This window comes from Scyliorhinus canicula, chromosome 13 (assembly GCF_902713615.1).
Source record: "Scyliorhinus canicula chromosome 13, sScyCan1.1, whole genome shotgun sequence".
NCBI lineage: Eukaryota > Metazoa > Chordata > Chondrichthyes > Carcharhiniformes > Scyliorhinidae > Scyliorhinus > Scyliorhinus canicula.
The window spans coordinates 38,449,058-38,461,013 of record NC_052158.1 but is presented as its reverse complement, the minus strand read 5'-3'; the positions used below and the strand labels follow the sequence as shown (position 1 = coordinate 38,461,013).

Here is an 11,956-nt window from a genome sequence, read left to right as displayed (position 1 = left end):
GGATTCTGGTCAAGTGGGCTTTATTTACCATTTTTAGTTGTGTTAGGCTAAGCCTTGCACATGTGGAGGTGGAGTTCACCCTGTGCTTCCCTCCAGAGTCCCTGCGCGATTTCAAACCCCAAGTTCTTCTCCCACATCTCCCTTATCTCATCAAGTTGGGTGTCAGCCCTTCCTATCAGTCGTCCGTACATGTCACTACAGTTCCCTTTGCCTCAGATGTCTGCATCCAGGAATTCCTTTAGGAATTGGGGAATGGGTGAAAGTGAAGAGATGTTTAAATTCCAGAGGTGCTCTTTTTAGCCTAAGAGGGAGTTAGACCTCCACTCAAGGGTCTCCCATCATAAGAACTCGCCACAAACACCACCTTGACATTTGCTCAAGTGTCAGTGTGTGGTCAAAGTCGCTAATTTTCCAGAAGGCAACTATTGATTTCAATTGGACAATTGGCTGGTAATTTAATGAGACCCAGCAGTTAAAGTTACAATGACCATGAGCTGCAGCCGCCACTGTAAAACAGACTGAAATCCACAGTTTCGTTCCAAAAATCCACTGTTAAAAGTAAGCCATCGGTGTGGATTTCAGACTCAGTAGGGCTACAAAATAATGGACAATATATGACCTGGGGGTACAGGAATAAATCAGACCTATTTTAAGGTAATGTATTTTTAAATAATAAATTTAGAGTTCCCAATTATTTGTTTTCCAATTAAGGGTCAATTTAACATGGCCAATCCATGACCCTGCACATCTTTGGGTTGTGGGGGTGAGACCCACGCAGACACGGGAGAATGTACAAACTCCACACGGACAGTGACCTAGGGCCCAGATTTAACCGTAATCCTCGGCGCCATGAGGCAGCAGTGCAAACCACTGCGCCACTGTGCCACCCCAGTAATGTATTATTTATAGCTACTGATGTCCTTTGTAATTAAATGACATAAATTAGATCAATTTGACAAGAAAGGCATCTTACAATGCATAGGACATTCTCCATTCTGTGGCTTAGACACTGCGTGCTACATAATTGAGGCACCGCCAGTGGACGGAGGGTGGAATTACAGTGTGATTAGTTTACATCGGGTGATTCCACCAGAAATGTGGACATGACAATTTTTAATTGTCAAGTGACATAGAAATGTGTCAAGATATGAGAGTAGAAAGTAAAATGTGGTTACCAGGAAGCGAGTGCAGATGTGAGCCTACAAATAGGATCATGGAAACTGAATCTGCTCAGGGATGATCTGCAACTAAACTTAATTTATGCACTTTGGTTGCATATCTCCTGACATCCTGGCCTAACATAAATCTACCAATCTCAATGCTATGATTATGCCTCCTTTTTCTGAACTCCACATCTATTCAGTTGATTTAATCATATCAAACAGCACCAGTAACTCATTGTCTTCACAATTTACCCATTTTAACTCCAGTATCATTCTGCAGAATGTGTGCCACACCTGCTTCAAGGCAAATGTATATATGTGCTGAGATGCTGTGCCAATAACTGAACTTAATATTCTAAATGGGATTTAACCAAATCTTGAATACCTAATTTTCTTTTTTATTGATGCACTTTGTGATAAAGTCCAAAATTTAATAAAGCTTTTAAATTGCTTTCTTCCACTCTACTAACTTTGATGCGAGTTCTGTACATAGATCCATAACTCTTTCTTGTCATCCTGTTCATAGTTCTTACTATTTTGAAAATATTTGTATTTAGATTTTTTGCATCTAAAGTCTCATATTTTCACACATAGGGGCGGCATGGTGGCAGAGTGGTTAGCACTGCTGCCTCACAGCACCAGGGATCTAGATTCGATTCCGACCTTGGGTGTCAATCTTTGTGGAGTTTACATGTTCTCCAGGTATCTGCGTGGGTTTCCTCCGGGTGTTCAGGTTTCCTCCCACAGTCCAAAGATGTGCAGGTTAGGTGAATTGGCCACGCTAAATTTCCTAATAGTGTCCAAAAAAGTTTAGATGGGGTTACTGGGTTACGGGGATAGTGCGGGGTATTGGGCCTAAGTAAGGTGCTATTTCAAAGGGTTGGTCCAGACTCAATGGCCCAATAGACTCCTTCTGCACTGTAGTGATTCTATGGTTGGACTACATCTACAATTTAGTCTACTCACTTAATTTACCAATGTCCTTCCCTTATCCATACAATGTTCCGAGCCATTTAACTTTGTGCCGTGAGCACAATTTAATATATAGCTTTCTATTCCTTCATCAAGATCATTGATAAATGTGATTAAAAACCTCAAGCTCCCAGACCAGATCAATGGGGAAAACCAATTGAAATATAGAAGCATATCCCGACTCTCTGTCTCTTTGTGCCTAATCAAATCTCTGACATGTCAATTGATTCTTCAATTTGATGCACTTTGTGATAGTCTCTTTGTGGAACCTGTCTGAATACCTTCTCGGTGCCCATGTAAATACCCTCCATAGCCACTCATCATCTAGCATGTTGGTAGCCACCTATTAAAATTCTCTTGGGTATGCCAGACAACATTCAACCATGGCTCTCTCTGAACAATTCATACACATATTACAGATAATTATTAATAGGCAAAGAGCCAGTACGTGATAGAATATCCAATATGTTTTATTGCTCCTAAGGTGTTTAATTTCAGATCACCAGAACTATTTATTCAGATTTCATTGAATCAAAGAATTCCTGCAGTGCAGAAGGAGGCCATTCAGCCTATTGAATCCACACCGACTCTTGGAAAATACCTAGGCCCACGCAACCACCCTATCCCCAGAACCCCACCTAATCTTTTGGAAACTGAGGGGCAATTTAGCAAGAATAATCCACCTAACTATACATCTTTGGACTGTGGGAGGAAACCAGAGCATCCTGAGGAAACCCACCCAGACGCAAGGAGAAAGTACAAACTCCACACAGATAGTCACCTGAGGACAGAATTGAACCCGGGTCCCTGGTTCTGTGAGGCAGATATGTTAACCACTGTGCCACCCTTAAATTTCACAGTAGACCTGGGCTGTAATTCTCAAGCTGTTGGGATTCTCTTTTCCCGACGGAAGCACGCCCCTGCCCTTGGGTTTCCCATGGAAAACCTATTGACAAGCAACGGGAAGAAAGAATCCCGCTGCCAGCGAACGACGCGTCATCTAGAAATACGGGGCTGGGGGACAGGAGAATCCAGCCCCTTATCACAGCATCTTCCGCAGTGAATAAAATACATTGGAAAGTAGGCTTGTCATATCTTAAAACAATGCTGTTCACATTTTATCTTTCTTTTTACATACAGGAAATTAAAAGATTGCCAGAAAGGTGTGTATGTTTTAGATACATAATTTTATACATAATGAAGAAGTGGCATCATTTTCAGAAGTTTAACCAACTGTCAATTCAATTCAGATGCCTAGTGGATGAAGAAAATGGAAGCGAAGGAGATGAAGGAAGTGAAGAAGATGATGATGATGTTGACGATGACGATGAAGATGAAAGTGAGGGAAGTGATGAGGAATGTGAGTGTGGATCTGAAGAAGATGATGAAGAAATTGTGGGATTCAGCATCCTGACACTGGGAATGTTCAGGGGACCATTGCTGTATGCAACATGGAAAGGAATGAAAGAGATCATTACCCCTGGTGAGACCTGACCTCCTATTTACCAGATGGTACCCCCGTAACTAAATGTAGACTGGCGTGATGTGTTTGAATTAGGATGAAGGAACTTGCTACTTACCCTTTCTGTGATTACATTGCTGAGATAGATACTGACTGCATTGACAAATGGAATTTAATATTAGGCCAGGTTTATCGCAGTTGTTCTGGAGTATCACCCATTGAGTAATACAATCTGGACAAACCTCAACCACTGGGTGTTCAGAATTCTAATTTTCACAATTCTCATAATTCTCTCATCATCAGGGGCTCAAACTCACACAGTCAGCTGTGGAAATGTGAGTTTCTGCATCATAGCTAATTCCATGCAAATTACAAAATTGGAATTTGTCCTCTTAATTCCAAAATAAATCTGTCCCGGGGCTGATATGAAACAGGCCATCAGGCATCAGCGACCTGCTATAAAAGTAGTCCAACATTCTATCTTTTTATAAACATAGGAATATAGAAAATGAGGGTAGGAGTAGGCCTTTCGGCCCTCTGAGCCAACTCCATCTTCAATATGGTCTAAATTCTAGTGAATACAGGTATAGTCGACTCAATGTCTCCCAATACAATCATCCTGCCAACTCTGGAATCATTCTCATGAATCTTCACTGCCCTCGCTCTTTGGCAAGTACATTCTTTCTTAGGTAAGGAGACCAAAACTACACACAATACTCTAGGTATGAGATCTCACCAAGGTCCTGTACAACTGCAATAAGATATCCTTGTTCCTGGACTCAAGTCCTATTGCAATTAAGGGCAGCATACTATCTGTCTTCCGAAGTGCTTGCTATATCTGCATGCTTTCAATCAGTGACTGGTGTACTAGGACACCGAGGTTCCTTTGTACATCAACATTTTACAATCTATCACTATTTAAAAAATACTCGGCCATTCTGCTTTTTCTACCGATGGACAATTTCACATTTATCTGCATTGTGCTGCTTCTGCCATGTATTTGCCCACCCACTCAACTCGTCTCATATACCTTGAAGACTCTTAGCATCATTCTCACCACTCACCTTCCCAGCAAGTTTCATGTCATCAGCAAACTTGGAAATATTACTTGTGGTTCCTTCATCCAAACCATTAACATATATTGTGAAAAGCTGGAGTTTAGCATTAATCCATTTGATGCCCCACTGGTCACTGCCTGCCACTTTGAAAAATACCCATGTATTCTGACTCGATGTTTCCTAACTGTTAACCAGTTCTCAATCCAATAAAGTTGGCTGGGGCCTAAAACAAATAGGGTACTGCCCATTTTAAACCCAATTTGAATTTCGAGAGGAAATGAGAATTACAGAAATATGTTTGAATTGGAAAGGCGTATTTTTCCATTATATGAGAATGGCCTATATGCAGACTTAAAATAACTAGCCATTATTTATATTTGTTATTGTGCAGCATTTAACCTTGGTACTTTTATTTATTCCAAGTTCCAGCACCACTGACCTTTGACCCAAATACAGCACATCGTAAACTTGTCTTGTCTGACGGCCTTACCAGCATGAAACCCAGGGACAAGGAGGTATCGCCTTTTAAAAAGTCAAAGAAGTTCAATGAGTGCCTTTGCGTCTTGGGATCAGAGGGATTCACATCGGGTACACATTACTGGGAGGTGGAGGTGGGACACATCTCTGACTGGATTGTTGGTGTGGCCACGGAGTCAGCCAATCGAAAGAGAGAATTTGATCTTCTCCCTGAAAATGGATACTGGATTCTGTCGTTGACAGATGGAGATGAATATGAGGGTGACGAGCTTCTCAACTTGAGTGTGAAACCCACGACCATCGGAGTTTACTTGGACTATGAGCAAGGACAATTGTCATTTTACAATGCCGATAACATGTCTCATGCCACTACTTACACTGATACGTTCACCGAGAAACTCTTTCCATACTTTGCTCTTGATCCAAGTGACAGAGATAAGAATTCCGAGCCTCTTAAGTTGCATCATTTAGCAATCTGAGAAATTATATTATAGAGCTGACAAGCCTAGGAAGAGAAACAATATTGATCCCACTGCCGTGGATATTATATTCTTACAAAGTCCAACAGAAAATCAGAACTCCTAACATGTAGCTAGTGCATTCGGCTCAGACAGAATAACCCAGATTGAAAGCATGCTTAAACCAATGGAGCTGTATCTGTGGGGATTGGTATGTGGAAAGGGATGATTTGACTGTCCTGTTCTGTCCAATTTACTCCGATTTACACCTCATAGCATTCAAGCAATAGTAACTTCAGCTTTTGCCTATTAAGTGAGGATATTTAAATCAATTTTGATGGCGGTGACGGTAGAATTGTTCGACTAAGACTGATCTTGAAAGCAATAAAACAGTTCAGACATTAAGTCGAAAGACAGACTCATGCATGTATGTTAGTGAGTTTTGATCGTCTGTTAACAAGTTAGTATTGCAGAAGGTACGTCATCTTTTATCGAAGCAGGAAGTTGGTACGGATTGGCACAAATTTGTAATTATAGCTTTTGCTTGGTAAAATTGTAACAGGCATGAAACAATCAATAAAATAATGAAATAGCGGACTTCCAGGGAACTACAGAAAAATCATTCATTACAGCTTTATTTGATAAGGGATACTGGAGGAGACGCATTAAAATAAATTTGCATAGCACTGTATTGGCTAATGCAAAATAATTTCAATTTATAGGTCGAGGAAGTAATGAAGAAATATATAAGGAAATTATTGAGTTTAGAGCATGTGCAGCCAGTGTACTGGAATTGTATCATATTTAAATCCAGACTAACCGCGTAAGGCTCTGCTTTAAGTACTTGCAGTTAAGTGTGTGTTAAATTGCCATATGCTTAATGATTCTGTGACATTTGAGATGATAGGAACCCGATTGATGGTGGATGAATTCTAATTGGGTCAGACACAGTGATCCACCTTCTATCACTGGCAAAATTGAAGGTCACAGATTGTGTTTTTAAAGGGAGAGTGAAGCTTGCAGCATATACACATGGAATTGTAATCTTTGCTTCAGGATAGTTTTTCTGACAGTCAGACCACCATGATCACAATGTGGGGAATCATCAGAATCATGCATTTTGTCCGTCCTCAGAAGTGGGGAAAACTTCGTGGGAAAAACTGCAACAAAGACAGCTCCAGAACTGCAGAAATCCTGTAAAATCCATGTTTGCGTTTGCTTGGTCAGAGATCAGAAGCAGCTCAGAGACTGTGACTGACTGAGATTTTACGAGTTGTGACATGATAATGCTTACACGGAACTGTGTTTTTAAGACTGCTTGTGATACTTCTAGAATCCCGACAGTGCAGAAGGAGGCCATATGGGCCATTGAGCATGCACCGACCCTCCAAAAGAGCACTCTTTATCAGGCCCACTCCCCCAGGCCCACTCCCCCAGGGGCTGGTTTAGCTCACTCGGCTAAATCGCTGGCTTTTAAAGCAGACCAAGCAGGCCAGCAGCACGGTTCGATTCCCGTACCAGCCTCCCCGGACAGGCGCCGGAATGTGGCGACTAGGGGCTTTTCACAGTAACTTCACTGAAGCCTACTCGTGACAATAAGCGATTTTCAATTTTTCATTTTCATCTATTCCCCATAACCCCATGTATTGTCATAGTCAATCCACCTAACCTGCACATTTTGGACTGTGGGAGGAAACTCACACAGACACGGGGAGAACGTAAAAATTCCACACAGACAGTCACCCAAGGCCAGAATCGAACTGATGTCCCTGGTGCTGTGAAGCTGCAGTGCTAACCACTGTGCCATTGATAGAAATTGGCTTTTCTAGTTAGCTATAGATGATACAGGTAAAAGGTTTAATTGAGAACTCGTTATGAATAATTAACTGAAATCATATTAAGCATTAATTCAGTGCAATTATAGTTGGGAATTAATCAGATAAGACTCTGTATTTTCACATTTCACAAGTTGCTTGAGGCCTGCAAGGTCAGTGACTCAACTAGCTAAAAGACCCTATTGTTTGGTAAAATCTCCAGTATGAGCAGTTCCCTTTCTATGGTAACAACCAGTCTAGGGTGATAAGTCCTAGCGAACATAGAACATAGAACAGTACAGCACAGAACAGGCCCTTCGGCCCTCAATGTTGTGCCGAGCCATGATCACCCTACTCAAACCCACGTATCCACCCTATACCCGAAACCCAACAACCCCCCCCTTAACCTTTCTTTTATTAGGACAACTACGGGCAATTTAGCATGGCCAATCCACCTAACCCGCACATCTTTGGACTGTGGGAGGAAACCGGAGCACCCGGAGGAAACCCACGCACACAGGGGGAGGACGTGCAGACTCCACACAGACAGTGACCCAGCCGGGAATCGAACCTGGGACCCTGGAGCTGTGAAGCATTTATGCTAACCACCATGCTACCCTGCTGCCCCATAGAATGTGTTTTTCTCAAGCAGTGGTGTTGGAAAGTTTGTACCAATATATTTAAATACATATCTGCCTTAAATTAATGGGCAGACAGTTTGGCCGAATTGAGTGTATTATGAATTAGTTAAAGCCAATCACAGCTGTAAAGAAGGCGAAACCTTAAGATAATAATCTTCTTAAGAATCACTTGTCGGGATGGAAAAATCCATTCTGGAATCAATCTATCTCTTTCTGAAACTTATTTTCTTTGCTTGCTAAATCGCCGTCTTTCTTTTGTTTAAATCCCTCAGTCATTTTATACTATGTATTATGATTTGAAGAATTACCACAATTTGTAATTGTATTTTAAACTCAACCACTGTATTCGCTAAAGACAATCAATCTGACCTAATTTTGTATTGACAAATAAAGTTACCAGTGGACACTACATCTCACTAATAAAGTTCAACTCAGCTTTGCCAACAAGCACAGACTCGATCTCTGTTATTTGGGAACTAAGAAGGGATAACAAATATCCAGGGTTCCGAATAGACACAGAGATCCATCAGCCACCCTGAGACAGTTGATAGGTGACACAGTGGGAAATTTGTGTGTGTAATGTGTGTGTGTGTGTCGGCGTGAGACAGCAGTGCTTACTACTGTGCCACCATACCGCCCAACTCCTGCTCCTATTGATGAATGTTCTCAAGGTGAAAATATATTCGGCCAGTTGCTTGTGACCATCAAAGTGAAACTTCATGGAAGGATGCACTGGCAGGGAAACCACACATGTCACATTGATGATCGGTAATGCGCAGACACAGTCATTGGGAGGTAGTCCACATGGACAGTGACCCAGGGCTGGCATCGAACCTGAGGCCTCGGTGCCGTGAGGCAGCAGTACTAACCACTGCACCACCTTGCCACCCCCTGCTCCTATTTTCTATGTTTCTTTGTGGTTAACTCCTAATTGCCCTCAGAAATGGCCTGAGAAGCGATTCAGTTGAAGGGCACTTAGAGAGAGGCAATCAATGAACAAATCACTTGAATGAATAAAATAAATGACAGTGTTGGTTATGGGTACAGTGATTAGACAAATATGCCTGTTTGTGGTCAATGCCAGAAAAGGTAGGTGATAACTCACCTGAACAAAGAACAAAGAACAATACAGCACAGGAACAAGCCCTTCAGCCCACCAAGCTACAAATGCCTGTACGCATAACCAACACTGTCATTTTAAAAATTCATTCATGACACCAACCTTTGCCAAAACCCTCAGTATTTCCTTGTGCTGTATCCCTCTATACCATCCTATCCATGTGTTTGTCAAGATGTATCTGCTTCCAGGGCAGCATGGTGGCCTAGTGGTTAGCACAACCGCCTCACGGCGCTGAGGTCCCAGGTTCGATCCCGGCTCGGGGTCACTGTCCGTGTGGAGTTTGCACATTCTCCCCGTGTCTGCGTGGGTTTCGCCCCCACAACCCAAAAATGTGCAGAGAAGGTGGATTGGCCACGCTAAATTTCCCCTTAATTGGAAAAAATAATTGGGTACTCTAAATTTATTTTAAAAAAAAGATGTATCTGCTTCCACAACCTCTCCTGGCAGCGCGTTCCAGGCACTCACCACCCTCTGTGTAAAACTCCTGCCTCACACATCTCCTCAAAACTTTGCCCCATGGACCTTAAACCTATGCCCTCTGGTGACTGACCCCTCCACCCTGGGAAAGAGTGCCTGCCCATCCACTCTATCCATGCCCCTCATAAACTTGCAGACCTCGACCAGGTCACTCCTCAACCTTTGGCTTTCTAATGAAAACAGTCCGAGTCTATTCAGCCTCTCCACATAGCAACACCCTCCAGACCAGGCAACATCCTGGCAAACCTCCTCTGTAGCCTCTCTAAAGCGTCCACATCCTTCTGGTATTGTGGCGACCAGAATTGTGCTCAATATTCCCAGTGCGGCCTTACCAACGTTATACAACTGTAGCATAACTCGCCAACTTTTATATTCGATGCCCCGTCCAATGAAGGCACCTTCAAAGATCTGTATTCCTGCATGCCCAGATCTCTCTCACTTTCTATATTCCTTAGAGGTTTGCCATTTACTGTATATTTCCCCACTATGTCTACCAAAATGCATTACCTCACATTTGTCTGGATTAAATTCCATTTGTCATTTCTCTGCCCAAGTCTCCAACCTATCTATGTCCTATTGTATCTTCTGACAATCCTCAACACTATGCCACTCCACCAACCTTGGTGTCATCCGCAAACTTACAAATCAGACCGGCTATATTTTCCTCCAAATCGTTTATGTATACTACAAACAGCAGAGGCCCCAGCACCGATCCCTGTGGAACACCACTAGTCACATCCTTCCATTCAGAAAAACAACCTTCTACGATATCCTTTGACTTCTGTGACCGAGCCAGTTCTGTATCTACCTTACGATCTCATCTCTGATCCCGTGTGACTTCACCTTTTGTACCAGTCTGCCATGAGTCACCTTGTCAAAGGCTTTACTGAAGTCCATGTTAACATCATCCACCGACCTCCCCTCAGCAATCATCTTTGTCACCTCCTCAAAAACTCGATCAAGTCAGCGAGGCATGACCTGCTTCAAGAAGAAAACCTACTGCTGCCAGAATCTATACTATAGGGAAATCCAGGCACAAACCATGGCCGGGATTCTCCCCTACCCGGCAGGGCGGGGGGTCCCGGCGTGTCGGAGTGGTGTGAACCACTCCGGCATCGGGCCGCCCCAAAGGTGCGGAATTCTCTGCACCTTTAGGGGCCAAGCCCTCACATTGAGGGACTAGGCCCACGCTGGAGTGGTTCCCACTCTGCCGGCTGGCGTGAACGGCCTTTGGCACCATGCCAGCCTGGGCCAAAAGGACTTTGCCGGCCAGCGTAAGTCCGCGCATGCACCGGAACGTCAGCAGCTGCTGACGTCATACAGGCGCATGCGCAGGGGAGGGGCTCTTTGCTGCCCCTGCCATGGTGAAGACCATGGCAAAGGCGGAAGGAAAAGAGTGCCCCCACGGCACAGGCCCGCCCGCCGATCGGTGGGCCCCGATCGTGGGCCAGGAGACTGTGGGGGCACCCCCCGGGGTCAGATCGCCCCGTGGCCCCCCCCCCCAGGACCCCGGAGCCCGCCCGTGCCGCCAATCCCGCCGGTCAGGTAGGTGATTTAAACCACGCCGGCGGGAGAGGCCTGTCAGCGGCAGGACTTCGGCCCATCGCGGGCCGGAAAATCGCCACAGGGGACCCCCAGACCGGCACAGCGCGATTCCCACCCCCGCCGAATCTCGGGGGGCGGAGAATTCGGGACACGACTTGGGCGGGATTGACGCCGGCCCCGGGCGATTCTCCGATCCCCTGGACGGTTGGAGAATTCCGTCCCATGTTGTTGACTCTTTTATGTTCAAAGGACAATTGGAGGCATTGACAAAAAAACATATATTTTCAAATTTTCAAGGACTTTGAACAATATATGCTCTCACTGAAAAACAAACGCTTCAAAATTATTGTCCCTCGCAGGTACAGTCATTCCTAAATGCCTGTGGCATACAGACCTGCTTGTAGAGAAATACCCTGAATATTTTAAACCTGCCGTGCCACGCAGATGCTTATGTGGCACATTTCTTAGAAATCCTCCGGTGCAGAAGGAGGCCGTTTGGCCCATCGAGTCTGCACCAACCCTCTGAAAGAACATCCCACCCAGACCCACACCCCGCCCTATCCCCTTAGCCTCACTAACCTGCACATCTTTGGGCGCGAAGGGGAAATTTAGCATGGCCTAACGTGCACATATTTGGAACATAGGAACAGAAGGCCATTCTGCCCTTCAAGCCTATGACACCATTTAATGTGATCATGGCTGATCTGTTGCCTAACCACATATCCCTTAATATCTTTGCTCCAGAAAAATCTATCCCTCTCAGATTTAA

At 44.1% G+C, this 11,956-nt stretch overlaps 1 protein-coding gene across 1 annotated transcript; it reads left to right on the top strand.

Annotated features, from left to right (window-relative positions):
- Positions 1–3,239: 3,239 nt before the first annotated feature.
- On the top strand, positions 3,240–7,006 carry LOC119975561 (zinc-binding protein A33-like). The gene is made up of 3 exons (XM_038815348.1): positions 3,240–3,298; positions 3,386–3,618; positions 5,079–7,006. Exons 1-3 carry the CDS (start codon positions 3,240–3,242, stop codon positions 5,609–5,611), a joined length of 825 nt encoding a protein of 274 aa, XP_038671276.1. The 3' UTR covers positions 5,612–7,006.
- Positions 7,007–11,956: the final 4,950 nt, after the last annotated feature.

What these genes read in the sequence shown, in the direction of transcription:
- LOC119975561 (XM_038815348.1), top strand. Translation starts at nt 3,240, where the DNA reads ATGCTGTTCACATTTTATCTTTCTTTTTACATACAGGAAATTAAAAGA. An exon ending in ATTAAAAGATTGCCAGAAAG is followed by an intron (nt 3,299 to 3,385) that starts GTGTGTATGTTT and finishes AATTCAATTCAG; the next exon opens with ATGCCTAGTGGATGAAGAAA. An exon ending in GAAAGAGATCATTACCCCTG is followed by an intron (nt 3,619 to 5,078) that starts GTGAGACCTGAC and finishes ATTTATTCCAAG; the next exon opens with TTCCAGCACCACTGACCTTT.